This window comes from Cydia pomonella, unplaced genomic scaffold (assembly GCF_033807575.1).
Source record: "Cydia pomonella isolate Wapato2018A unplaced genomic scaffold, ilCydPomo1 PGA_scaffold_183, whole genome shotgun sequence".
Taxonomy (NCBI): domain Eukaryota; kingdom Metazoa; phylum Arthropoda; class Insecta; order Lepidoptera; family Tortricidae; genus Cydia; species Cydia pomonella.
Window position 1 is genome coordinate 27,610 of NW_026907824.1, and position 13,856 is coordinate 41,465.

The window sequence follows — 13,856 nt, forward strand, 5'->3', positions numbered from 1 at the left end:
AATTATGATATATTTTTGTTTACACTGAGACAAATAATTAGCACATGTCGTATGAAATATTTTAATTGTGTGTTTTTTTTTATTTATTTTTATACTACGTCGGTGGCAAACAAGCATACGGCCTGCCTGATGGTAAGCAGTATCCGTAGCCTATGTACGCCTGCAACTCCAGAGGAGTTACATGCGCGTTGCCGACCCTAACACCCTCCCACCCCTCGTTGAGCTCTGGCAACCTTACTCACCGGCAGGAACACAACACTATGAGTAGGGTCTAGTGTTATTTGGCTGCGATTTTCTGTAAGGTGGAGGTACTTCCCCAGTTGGGTTCTGCTCTAGATCTGGAATGACATCCGCTGTGCTGTGCCCTACCACACAGAGCCAGATGACATTTGCAATGCCCATACCTCTCTTATAATGCCTGTGCTAAAAATGTGATTGCGAACTACCTGCAATAACTATACAGTACCTGGGCGACCGAGCTTTGCTCGGTTATAACTAACTATTTATTGTAATATGGTGGTGTATAGGTGATAATCTTAACTACATTCTTTTACTAAATTAAACTTGTCTAAAACAATAAAAATTAAAAAATTATATATAAAATTGAACATATAAAAAAAAACAAAAGTTAGTCACCAGGCGAGATTCGAACCCGTAACACTCGTTTAGCAGTCCGCGTCTTAACCCGCTGGACCAGACGGACAGTGGCCGGCAACACGAAATTAGCGACCATATTCTGCGTCGAAAGAAAAACGCATGAAAACTAGAAAACACGCGTTTTCCCAAACATAAGACTAATCTAGATCGATTGTTTACCCCCAAAACCCCCATATACCAAATTTCAGCAAAATCGTTAGAGCCGTTTCCGAGATCCCGGAAATATATATATATACAAGAATTGCTCGTTTAAAGGTATAAGATAATTAGGCATTAAAACACTCGTGTGATCTTTTTAAGAAACTCACTTCGTTCGTTTCCTAAGCCCACACTCGTGTATTTTAATGCATTTTATTATGTAGCAGTAACATAAACTACTAATATTTATGTTGAAAGTAAGTACAGGCGGCTAACACAATGGTAACAAAAGACAAAAGTTTTGAAAATGTAATTTTCATCATCGTCACTTGGCTGTACATTTGAGGGCCTATCGCGAACCACGTTCGACGTGTTACCTCTCTGTCGCACTTGTAAATTCGTACGTAAGTATGACAGGGAGGCAACACGTCGAACGTGGTACGCGGTAAGCCCTCTGATGCCACCTCCATTAGTCTTTTGTACGCCGGTATAGCCTTCGACTCAATGTATAATCTACACTTTTTATGGAAACGTAGTTCCTCCTTCCCGTAGAAATATTTAACTTTCCCATCACCAAGAGAGATTATTTGCTCGCAGTTATTAACTGCTCAATTCCTCGTTTTTTCTCTGTTACTAAGTCAGTACAGTACAGTACACATATCAAACATTTTTCACTCATTTTGAAGTCATAATAACTTTTATTCTATAATTAAATTCATGTAATGTCCGCATCTAAGTTATGTGCACGATAAACAAACAAATGAATGATTTGAAAGAAAAGACAAACAGCGCTTGCGAAGCTGAGCGGGGAGCGCGGGCGGGGCGAGGTATCTATCGCTCACTAGGTCGGCTACGATAGGCTCCCGCGCGCCGAGCCGACATGTTGACGGACCAGCGCGGCGTGGTTATGAATTTCGCGCCTTTTTAAGTTGATTTTACTATTACAATGCAAGCTACACACAGATATTTCTACCTTTCCATAAAATGGCTGCATATATTATTTTATAGTAATAGACTTATCTCTACGGACTTTAATTCAATATTAGATCTTACAGGACAAAAAACGCATATTAATTGTAAAGCACATATCCTATTCTTCTAATTTTTTGCCTTGCCTATTAACTTAAGAATTTAGATATGATATTGTGGATTTTTCAAACTTTAATTCAATATTGACAAAATAATAAGCTAATTTGAGTTTGACAAAGTAGCACGTTGAATTTTTTTCTAAAAATTTGATAGCATAAAGCGTCATACATATTATAAAAGACGATGCTTAAATTTTGTACTTTAATTCAATATTCAAAATTCATCAATAAAAATACATAAATACCTTATTTATATCTAACGCTCGTTCTAAATTTTCTTCATATATTACAAATATGCTTAAAAATATGTCCCATACCAGATAAACATCACTTTTCACTCTTTAGAATTATCGAAACTTATAGGGCAAAAATCCGGTCCCACTATTGGTCTAGAATTGGCCTCCATGTATCAGATTTCGATGTAAAAGTATTCAAAACGAATACTTAGCTATATAGATTTCAGGCAATTCAGCCAGAATCTCTTTCACCAAATCCAATACATATAATTATGTATTATTTTAGTTGATGGCGAAATGCACTTAAACGAATTTCGAATAAAGATAATATTTTTAAATTTTGATTACTCATATATTTGACAATAGAGCAATAAATCAATCACGTGTGAAATGTGGGCCCGTCAACTTCGGTATTCTAATCTCCGATTAAAGTCCCGAATCAGTAACTCACATATTTAACACGTTTTTTGTTCGTTATCGCACTGACTTTCTAGTTCCCAATCTCATTGGTTCAACAATAATTACAACATTTGGTAATAAAAAAAAGCATCGACCAAAGCCTCCGACTTTTAAATTCGAACAAGATTTTTTTTGGCAAATGTCCAATCTGCACCTGTGTAGATATTCAAAGTAGGCACGGTAACAACTAATGTTCCTTTTCTAATGCTTTTCTTTTTCTTAAGTAGCAGTATTATCTTAGCTTAAAGATAAATACAAACAAATCAACAGTTGCTTTCCTCGATCTACTAGCTTGTATTTGACTTCAATTGCTAGACAAAGGCTTTTCCTCGCAATATGTAAGACGGTGATATATTGGGAATTTGGGGAGGGAATGACTATTTTACACATTAAGTAATCAATTAATCACACATAAACAATATCAAGTATTCTGCCGAGCAATTACAATTCAATAAGCATAAATTCCTTCTATTAATGCCGCCTTTTCAGGGCCGGATATTTTTTTATTTAATCGTCGCTCTATAAGAGATTAGCTGATCATATGTTATCAGTCGCAGAATTATTAACTTCCATCCGGCGTACCGCAACTCCCTGTCAAAAAAGGTGACCAAGCCTAAACTCAATTCAGGACAATAAATGCATCAGTCTTTAGCATTACCTACCTACTCTAATCCTTCTTCCTTAACCTAGCGCTCGCAGTCTCCAAGCACTGCTGCCACTGGACCACCTCCTCTGGAAAGGTTTTCATGTTGTGTGCTTCGGGAACGTCCGCCATAGCCGTCGGCAAGTCGAGGCCCACTATGTGCGTCCGTGAGAGAACTATGGCGCGCACGAAGTTGTCCTTCAACGTGATGAACTTGTGCTCGAGGAAGATCGTCTTTTCGTCCCAGCATAACATCTGTAAGTTTATTAAAGGTTGTCTTTAGTATACACAAATGTTTGGTAGGCTGATTTGAATAGATCAATGGAAGCTCTTTTAGATTTTTGTCTTTAAGAGTCATATAACCTAGTTACTTTATGTTTGTTTTTAATAGTCCCTAGCATTTTTCGACAGGCCAATGAAATGAAAAAAAAATATATCGATAGGAAATACCTACTGCTGCAAGAAGAAACGTATTGATATTTTAAACGCCTACAACGTAACCGTTACTGAAAGTAAATTCGATCGTAGGTAACCGGTGCATTGTTAATTATGGGAGTTACTTAGAGGTTACTCATCCGACGACCTATTAAATATGCATAATTCCCTTCTTTATTATTTTTTGTGATGTCATTGTCCATTGATACTATGTATTAGGTAAATATTATGTGACGAGGAGGCGGAGTCAAAAACGCATCTATTATGTAGATGTAAATGACTCTGATGTCAAAATGAGGCTGAACATAATTCAGATTTGACATAGAATGTCGTAGAAGGTCGTAGAAGCAGATCTGGAAGACATTCAGCGCTCTGAAAGCTGAGAAATGTACCTACAATTCGCTTGCTCTATAGACCTGATATTCAAGTATTTGTGAAATCTCACGTCACTTGGTTTGGATTTAATAAACGCTGAATATGTCAAGTGGCCTTCTGTAGCGGACAGTACTAGCACCCATCAATGTAGCGCCTTTGACCGCCGTGAGCATCTCGTAGAAGTGGACTCGGGAGATAATTAGCACTCCAACATACTGAGATTACTGAGTATTGTACATTGCTCCTTACAAAAGCTTGCTTTATAGACCTGTTATTTCAAGATTAGGGCTAAAATCTCACCTTGGTCTCGATTTTATAAAGGCTGAATATGTCAAGCGGCCTTCTGTAGCATATATACTAGGGCTAGCACCCATTAGCCCCTCTTTGCCCGCCGCGAGCTTCTCAATGTAGTGGACTCGGGAAATAATTAGCATGCCAACCAAAATGCCAATGCCAGACCAAAGCTTGCTTTATAGACAACAAGATAGTCACGTGATCATTTTCGTACATTGACTCACTTTCGCTTGGCGTTTTCTGTCAACGATTGTCACTAGACCTCGATATTTCAGGATCTGGGCTAAAAACTCACCTTGGTCTCTATTTTGTAAAGGCTAAATATATCAAGCGGCCTCCTGTAGCGAATAGTACTAGCGCCCATTAGGGCCGCGCCTTTGACCGCCGCGAGCTTCTCGTAGAGGCCGGTGCGGTCGTAGAAGTGGATGCGGGAGAAGTCTAGTACTCGGAGGTAGCGCGCGTTGTTCATATGCGTGAAGAAGATGTCCACGTCACGGGTGGTACAGATGCCTAGAAGGAATGGTTTCAATATAAAATATATATATATATATATATATTAATTAACTTAAAAGCTAAATGGCTCAATTTCATTGGTCGATATAAAACGTGCGGGGACTTCCCGCAGACGTATAACGACTAGTGAAACTCATAAGTCGATATAGTTCGGTCGATATGCAGCACCTGAATCAAGAGACACCGCTCTTCCTTAATGAGAATACAAGTAAAATGCTTAGTACTATTAGACTTATATACAGTGAATAGTACTTATATACAGTACGCCAAATATCAGAATTAGGTAGTAGAACGAAAACCGAATTTCTATTATGTATGACCAAGAAGCTCTGTAATAGGAAATGATTGGAAGGAGTAGTTTGAAGATTATATTGTTTATTTCTCTAGCCTATATATTGTTCCCATTACAGTGTAAATGTCGACAAGAAAGACCGCAACCAACTCAAGCGAATTTGCCCAAGCGTTTTTGATACAAACCGCATCTGTGCAAAATCAGAGTAGGTAGATAGAGCCTAATCAAATTCAGACGACACATTGAATAATAGGTAAGATGGATAGGTAATCAACTTAATTTTGATTTCAATTACAGTACAGTAGGAACACGATTAATCGATATCAGATAGGTGCGAGGACTAGATCTTGGCATATTTTTATATGAGCTAATAGCAGTAGAGATCAGCTCAGCAGTTAAAGGAATAAGAGCCAGAACCACAAATGTTGATTTGATCGTTCTAAGTACTAAGCGTACCTAATACCAAAGAGAATTTGAAACAGAGGTGTATTGTCAAAGAAAACTTTGTAGCGACGTAAATTTATTGCCATCTTTCGACACATGATTAAAACTTTTAGAGCGCCATTTGACTATGATCCTTATTCTTTCACTGATATGTGTTCAATTTGTCAAATATCAAAAAGTGGCGCCATCTAATAGATCATAGGCCAAAGTTATAGCAGCATCGTTTCGAGCGATGGCGCCATAACCTTTAGGTAGTGTCCGGCAAGATGGCGCCACTTTTAGATATTAACAAATTGAACACATATCAGTGAAATAATAAGGATCAAAGTCAAATGACGTTCTAAAAGTTTTAATTATGTGTCGAAAGATGACAGTATATTTACGTAACTACTAAGTTTTTTTGTGACAACACACCTCTATTTCAATTTTTTTTATGTATAATATATAAAACCTACAATGTTTTTATCTATTAACTAAAAAAGCCGCAATTGGTCGTGCAAAAACTCACATACGCCTCGTAAGCCTTGGTTTACCGACCTTTAGGCCTTCTTGACATTATGTCTAATCACAATAACCTTCAAGGAGAAAAATAAAATATCGAATTGAGAATCTCCCCTATTTGAGTAACTAAAATTTATAAGTAAAAGATTAGAATTATAACTTCATGGCCGTTTCACAATCGGCTAGTACCTAACGTAAGTGCTTAATTCACGCAAAGTCTTCCATTCAACTCCATATGCTTGAAAACACTTCCGCTTTAATTTATTCCTGGAGCCATTTGGTCACTAATATCTACTCGTAAGTCTGCTAAATATTGTGAACACGTTTGAACAACTGGAAAATGTCGTCATGAATTTAAGAGCTCCTTGCTAAATGATAACTATACTCTGTCAAACAACTTTGTCTGTAGAAAAAGGCGAAAATTCTAATTTTCTATGGGACAATAACCCTTTGTTGCCCCTTTTTTCTACTGGCGGAATTGGCTTGACAGACTCCTTCCATAAATACCTCTCCTGGCAATGACGATAACTGGCTATTTACATAGAAACAACTCAAGAGTGGACTTTGACCTAAAGATAAACAAGTGAAAAGCCTCGGTCAAAGATCGTTCACCAAAGTAACTTACCATTATACAACTGTATATTATTATTTTTTGTACGTCTGTACACTCGTTAAGAAATTTTCGTGAAGGAAATAATAAAGACTGGCACTTATTACTAAACTTAGATTGTTACTCATCTCATCATTCAAAAAGTCCTTTTTTTGTTAAGGAACGTAATTTAGACGCCATTACTGACGCTTTTATTTTGGTTACCGCGATATATCTATTATGTTACAAACATTATAAAATCATCGACATTTAATGGTGATTAACAGTCCTTAATATTTAATTACGATTTACGTTTCGCTTCAGATGTCTATCTACTTTACGCTCACCTACCAAAGTTGAAGGAACTTGCGCTTTATTTCATATACTTAAATATTCTTACAGTTAACTTTACTTAAATTTTCCATAAAAGCTAACATTTCGACGGATGTTTTTTTTTTTATAATTCCTTAAACTGATGGCGTTGTTCTAATTGCTACTAGACGATGTACGTGGGTCAGAAGTGAAATTGGGTTTCGAAGGAATGGTTTTTATGACACAATTCTGTTAGTATCTGATAGTGCTGCTAACTAGAATCTCGACGGAGTTGCAGTACAGTGCTAAAATATTTAAAAGTGCACTCTATCGTTATAATGATAGTAGTAGAAACTTTATTAAGGCGATAGAGTTCATGTTTATGGTGATATTTCTGAGCATCTTGGTCGCTTCAGATATTCCGAAAGCAAGTGTACCTACACGCACTGCGTGCATCAATCAGTCTTGTTGTTCGTACTGCTCATAGACCCATCGACTGCACGCAAGGGAGATTGCCGAGTTTGTATAATGATTCAGATTCAGATTTATTTATTACACAACATACTATTGCATTACAAATTACATTCATATCAATTTATATGAATCTATATTGTGATCGTCAGAAATTACTGCTGTATGAGTTGTTATTACTGCAGTATGAGGTCTGGATCTTCGCTTAATAAGCTATCTTATAGCGAGAGACTATACTAAGCCTTTCGATGTTTGATGACCTTGAACCCGCTGTTTCAAAATACATATTCATTTGGTTTATCACTATTTACCCGACTACGGCGCCTGCGCCTGTTTGCAGGTGGATATGTTTGAGCCGTGTAAGTGAATTCTAGCATAGCGTCAAAACTGCTGAGGTGATTTTGATAAATAGGTATCAATTGATTTGTTATTGTGGAGTTCAGTTGCCACTTTAAGAATTGTTAGTTAAAGTGGCAAATCTCTTACCTCCTTCAAATGAGTTCAGGTTTGCAACTTCAACCGATATTTTTAACAGAGTTCCAAAACGAACAAAACCTTAACTAGTTTTCAAACTTTATACTGTGACATTCATGTACGCCTTGCCGAGCAAATACCTACTCTATCAGAGTTTACCAGCTTCGTGACTCAGGAATACCCACGGAATACCTATGGTAAAGAAAGACCGGCGTGCCGCAAATCGCATGCGCGGAATAACCTTCATACTGATAATTATAATGATAACATACTCTATTACATCATAGTGTTAACAACTCGTAAAAATGCAAGCGATTCCACAAATAGTTTGTCTAAGGATGATACATACTAATAAGTACAATGCAGTCGCAATTCTTCTGGCGAACCTTGAGTGCGAAAAATCAATAGTACCGTGTAGAATGTTTACCATAATTGTTCTTGGTTTACCTAGTAAACTAATTTATAGAGAATATGGCTTCTATGTTTTTGTACATACTGAAACTAAAACTTTCCGGTGTGAGATTATTTTATGAAGTACATTAAATTGTGTAGCTATCTCTTAACGTAACCTAAAAAAACCCGCTTGTTTCTATCAATGCTTCGTAGACTGTGGAATGAAGATTGAGAAAAAGTTTATAAAACATCAGTTATCATTTTAAAACATGAATATTTTATCAATATTTCAAATACTTACCGTACAGCACTGTGGTTTCATTGATCTTGAATCTTCTTTGAAACAGTCTCCCAAAGAAAACGACTAAATAAGCTCTGAGATAATATCCCACATCCCAAACCAGAAGCAAAATAACAATAATTGTTATAATTACGCTATACATCTTGCTAGGTTAATGAATATGATTTAGAATTCACACAAGCTTGCCGCGCGACGCATATCTTGACACTAGCAATTTTAACAGCTGACGGGTGAAGCCTCAAGGTCGTCTGCGCGGATGTGGCGCGAATCGTGATCAAAGAATATAATACTCACTAATCGTGATTCACACTTGTATTTTTTTTTTTTCTATGTATGGACTCACACTTGTATTTGGCATTTGATAAAATGCAAGAAATAATTGCTTTTATTAGAATTGTATAAACTCAATATAAATCTAAATAATATCATTAACACACGGTCGAACCGACCCACGACCGTGGTTCGGGCCCATAGAGGTATAATAGTATAGAGTTGAAATGGTAGAGCCGGCAGATGACCGAACGAGATGCTCTTATGGAACTCCCAGTAGGAGTAGCAGAGGAAGCGCTATTATTGTTTGTCCTTTTCAAGGTCTCATTTTTTTTATTCCGCACCGTACATTTTAATATGGTTTATAATGGGCAACAAATAACGCGACTAAATTACGTAGGTTGTTTTTGGTACGTTGTCAGGAAAATTAAAACGTGTTTTTAATTTTGTCGCATTGCGTGTGTCTGTCCCTCACGGGCGCACGCATATAGCACAGCTATAGGATCCTACCATCTCTGTTCGATCCATGGTTTATAGGGCTTATTACATGCATCCTTCCGGACGGATCCGATGCCGGGCCCGAACAAGGGTCGTTTTCCGTTTTCGTTAACAATATTTGACATGTAAAAAATATCTCCAATTGCCAAAAATATTCAATGACTAGTATTTTTGTACTTGAACTATTTTACATTTCAAATATTGTTAGACGTTTTGCTAATATTTCGTGGAACGGAAAAGACCCTTTGCTCGGAAGTTGGCCCCAATGCACCCTAATGCCAAGCCAAAAAGTACCTATTTTAAACTGGCAACTGGCAATGTCAGTTAATGTCAAGTGTCATTTAAAATATATAAATATGCCAAAAAGTATTTAATTTCCTTAAATTCCTTATATTTTATTTTTTCGCATTCATTAGATAATATTAAAAAACTTAACAGTTAAAGAAACCTAAATTTCGTTCTAACAGCTATGAAACCGATATAATTAGTGTTAAGTATATTGAATAAAGAAAACCCAAACAATGTCTTCCACTAGCTCGAAACTAGTCCTGGGGCTTTCGTGCGCAATATCGTTGGGCATAGTGAGCTATGTTCACATAAAGCAACAATCGGACAGGTAAAATATATATACGTTACAAATAACCTGAAGTGGGGTAAGCACATAATCAAAAAGGCAAATTCGTTTTTGTATAAAACGCTCTTTTCAATGTATAACTGGTGAAGTTTTTATCAAAATTTATAAATCATATCATATGTCCGCGCTTTGCTTGAATATGCTTTCCTGAATCCTTATTTTGTCAAAGACCAAGCAAGCAAGTGTTCAGCAAAGAGCCACCAAGATTCCATTTAAGCTGAAACTCCTACCTTATAAAGAAACGCTAAAGGTACGGAAGCTGCCTGCACTCAAAGCCAGGAGAGCGAGAGGAGACCTTATAAAGTGTTTTAAGATTGTTACCCACAACCTCCCTGACATTCACAATATAATCAATGAGAGAACGATCAGCCGCGAGACCCGAGATCACAGCCTAAGAATTGTTTGCACTCCCACTACTACTAAAGCTTCATATCATTCTTTGTCCAACCATGTTGTGGCGGCTTAAAACCATTTACTGGATAGTGTTGAGACTGCTCTTTCAGTCAATGTGTTCACAAACAGATTGGACAACTGGCTTTTAAACAATAAGTTCAATGCCGGATTTAGAGGTCTGGAGGCCTCGGGCAATAAAGGAGTGGAGGCCCCCTGGCCACAAATTTTTTCCAAATAAAATGGTAAATTTTCTGCATTCTCTATTGTGGGGGCCCCTCTTTTGTGGAGGCCCGGGGTAGTAGCCCCGATTGCCCTCCCCTAAATCCAGCCCTGAATAAGTTATACTGATGTTACTTAGTGATAGGAATGTGATGACAAGTGATATTACAAACCTTGAACTCTATAATACTGGACACTGTGTGACATAGGCTCATCAGCTAAATAACTGCTCACCTATAATTACATAATAATAATAATAAGCCCGCAGGGCAGCTTGTGGCGAGCTGTTGGGGAGTAACGACCCCACGGACCCGAGTGCTTCCGAGAGTTGGTCAGGGTCTCTGTCTCCGGCGTATCTTCATCGGTCGGAGTGGACCCCAAGGGGACCCGCAGGACTCTCAGCTCTGGCTTGTCTTTGTTTGCCCTCCAGAGAGGAATCGTTAGAGCTATATGCTCCGGGGGTGGAAGTGAAAGGTGCATAAGACGCGAGTTGGCACAGTGGCTGTTATTAGCCGCTGGGTAGAAAGCCGCACACGTCTCGACACCCCTGAGCCGCTCACACCGCTGTTGCTCCTGGTCGTCTTTACGGCAGTTTCAGGGGCCCATCTAGTCAGCGGCAAGTCACCACCTGCCTCGATAACGTATTTAAGCATTGTTATGGCAGGTGTCCGGACATCTTTTGACCAGCTAAACTTCTACACGATAACCGCCCTCTTCTCCACTTTATTTACAATAGCCCCTACACCAGCTGAGACCGATTTACGGGTATCTATTTGTACCCGTGAATGGGTTCTAGCTGGTGTATTACATAACATCAAACTTGTCTAAAAGGGCCTCTGCGCTGTTGGCTTCGGCCCCACGCATGCCTCCCAAGGTCCGGGATCCCATGGTCCCGAGATATGGAAAGACATACAAATCAATAATAATAATAATAATCAAGGGTCAGATGCAGAAGGCGGTGATCTTGGACACGGCGCGGATAGTCCGCCGGTTCCTCTGCGGCCCTGACCACCATCAGCTTGGGCCTTGTCCCGCTGCTGGCGGCACCCTAGTTTAGGTTTTTTATAATGTGTTTGTATCTTTTGTATTGTTTTGGAAGTGTTTTTTATTTTACTTTTATATACATATTGTAAAAAACCTAACGTAAGAGAAAAAATGAAATAAAGGGAATAATAATAATATGTATTTCATAATGGGAGGAACATCCTGAAAGTAAACCCCAGATGTATTGGGATGATGACATCAAAAGGACTGCGGGAAAGAAGTGGCTCCAGGTCGCACAGAACCATGACGAGTGGCACAAAATGAAGGAGACCTACACCCAAAGGGTCTCTACCCTTAATAAGGGCTAAAGAGAGAGAGAGAGAGATTTCACAATGTTCTTACTTCACCCATCATCATCATCCTACTACTATTGTACTAACAGTAACAATAAATATAAAAATTAGTCAAGAAAAATAAATTGGTGCAATCTGATGAGCTAAAACTTATCAAATAATTGACAGCTCACATTTGTAGAGTTCCTAAAAAGGGTGTGTGATGTCCACACCCTTTTTAGGAACAATATTGTTGGTATATTCCTATTTGTCCCTGCCACATGTGACTGCCGTCATACATGAGGTGGGGACAGATAGTAATGATTTATAAGGATGCACCTATTCCCTTCTGTGCCAGGTGGGGTCAAATGAATAAACACCACATTATTAACTCCCTACATGAAATAGGCACTACATAACAATTCCCATCTGGTCCCACCTCTTGTATGGCGGCAACGATGGTCATGTGATGGTCATGTGGGGCCGGCATAGATGGGAATACAACTAAGATAAAAATACTATGTATGTTATCATTATTTGCTTTTCTGATTTTACAGGGAAAAAATGCATGAAGGTGTACTGAAGGATGTTGAGCGACAACAACGGAGAAAAATAGAAAACATATACATGCTTGAGAAACAAAATGAACTAACTAAACAATTAAAGAAAGGTTTAAATGAGACTTAGTAATGTAAATAAAACATAAGAGTTAACCTAATTGTTTATTTCCTAATGAACCACTTATAAATAGAATTTAGATTAAATACATATAAACAATTCACTTTTTTTCTTTCAACCATTGCTCTAACATGACATCCTTCAGGTTTAGGTTGATACCAGTTGGGTATTTTTTGTCAACCGTATCCACAAATCCGTCAAGACGCAACTTCTCCTTAGCCACAGCAGCTAGCGATTCAAAGGTTCGTGGTTCCCATGAGGCCAAATTAGAGAGTGACTTGCGGTCTAACATAATGTTGGCACGGTCGAGACCCTCTTTGAGCTGAAACTGTGTAATATTGTGCTGCTCACACGCAGCAGTGATCCTCGTGTTCCACAAGTCCTTCATATCCTGCTTCTTCAGCTCTCGGGCCTTAGTGGCGTATGCTAGCGCTCGGTGTACATTACGCACGGCGACCGAGTAACAGTTTCTTCGACGACCGATGTAATGAGCAGCTAGTCTAAAAATCCTTCTTTTTCGCCAGAATTCATCTGGGCCTCGGACCCGAATTAAGTTTGTAACAGTGAGAAATACCATAGCAGCCTGTGAATAAAATGAAAGCGTAAGGAATCATCTGTGTTAAAACAAAATTAATATCATTTGGCTACTCATGTTTTTTGTTTTTTTTTTACAAGCTTTCATTACTACAGTAACATAATGCAATAACGAATATACCTTATTTGTATGACAAATAAATCCAATCAAGGTAGACGAAATGCAAACTTGTAAACTAGATATAACCTAAAATAGTGACACTGACAGATTAGTTTTATCTTTTTATACAATTATGGCGAGTTCTTTAAGCCAGTCTGTTTGTTACCAGTCCAGGCTTAAACCGATTTCGAGAAATTTGGTATGTAGCTACGGGGAAGGAGGTAAGCGCCAATTACATCCACACTTCCCGATTTCGGGCCTGATAATCGTTTTCGTTTCACGGAATATCAGCACATCGTTAACAATATTTGAAATGTAAAAAATACTTAACATTAAAATATTGAACATTTTTGGCAATTAGAGACTTGATATTTTTGCAAATGAACCATTTTTTTTACGCTTTTTTACATTTAAAATATTGTAAACGATGTGCTGATATTTGGCGAAACGGAAAAATACTCTTTTTCGGACCCGAAATCGGGTCTGGGCGGCTACCGGGAAAATCGAAATTCGTCAATTGCGGGCATTTTTCTCTGTCA

The 13,856-nt window shown here is 38.1% G+C and overlaps 3 protein-coding genes and 1 long non-coding RNA gene across 4 annotated transcripts; 1 reads left to right on the plus strand and 3 right to left on the minus strand.

Moving 5' to 3' along the window:
- Positions 1-591: 591 nt before the first annotated feature.
- On the minus strand, positions 592-2,280 carry LOC133533583 (uncharacterized). The gene is made up of 2 exons (XR_009801901.1): positions 1,238-2,280; positions 592-1,172 (listed from the first exon to the last, which is right to left on the minus strand). It is a non-coding gene; the product is annotated as an uncharacterized LOC133533583 (long non-coding RNA).
- A 1-nt stretch (position 2,281) lies between these two features.
- LOC133533582 (protein THEM6-like) lies at positions 2,282-8,864 on the minus strand. The gene is made up of 3 exons (XM_061872584.1): positions 8,616-8,864; positions 4,621-4,835; positions 2,282-3,476 (listed from the first exon to the last, which is right to left on the minus strand). Exons 1-3 carry the CDS (start codon positions 8,755-8,757, stop codon positions 3,246-3,248), a joined length of 588 nt encoding a protein of 195 aa, XP_061728568.1. The 5' UTR covers positions 8,758-8,864; the 3' UTR covers positions 2,282-3,245.
- Positions 8,865-9,706: 842 nt separating this feature from the next.
- On the plus strand, positions 9,707-12,722 carry LOC133533586 (protein PET117 homolog, mitochondrial-like). Its single transcript, XM_061872586.1, has 2 exons — positions 9,707-9,999; positions 12,503-12,722. Exons 1-2 carry the CDS (start codon positions 9,905-9,907, stop codon positions 12,630-12,632), a joined length of 225 nt encoding a protein of 74 aa, XP_061728570.1. The 5' UTR covers positions 9,707-9,904; the 3' UTR covers positions 12,633-12,722.
- LOC133533585 (large ribosomal subunit protein bL20m-like) lies at positions 12,655-13,645 on the minus strand. The gene is made up of 2 exons (XM_061872585.1): positions 13,339-13,645; positions 12,655-13,206 (listed from the first exon to the last, which is right to left on the minus strand). Exon 2 carries the CDS (start codon positions 13,198-13,200, stop codon positions 12,724-12,726), a length of 477 nt encoding a protein of 158 aa, XP_061728569.1. The 5' UTR covers positions 13,201-13,206; positions 13,339-13,645; the 3' UTR covers positions 12,655-12,723.
- Between the last annotated feature and the right edge of the window lie 211 nt (positions 13,646-13,856).

Coding starts and splice junctions, on each gene's coding strand:
- LOC133533582 (XM_061872584.1), bottom strand. CDS start 8,757: ATGTATAGCGTAATTATAACAATTATTGTTATTTTGCTTCTGGTTTGG. Junction 4,836..8,615: donor TGAAACCACAGTGCTGTACG/GTAAGTATTTGA, acceptor CATTCCTTCTAG/GCATCTGTACCACCCGTGAC. Junction 3,477..4,620: donor TTTACAAAATAGAGACCAAG/GTGAGTTTTTAG, acceptor ATAAACTTACAG/ATGTTATGCTGGGACGAAAA.
- LOC133533585 (XM_061872585.1), bottom strand. CDS start 13,200: ATGGTATTTCTCACTGTTACAAACTTAATTCGGGTCCGAGGCCCAGAT.
- LOC133533586 (XM_061872586.1), top strand. CDS start 9,905: ATGTCTTCCACTAGCTCGAAACTAGTCCTGGGGCTTTCGTGCGCAATA. Junction 10,000..12,502: donor ATAAAGCAACAATCGGACAG/GTAAAATATATA, acceptor CTGATTTTACAG/GGAAAAAATGCATGAAGGTG.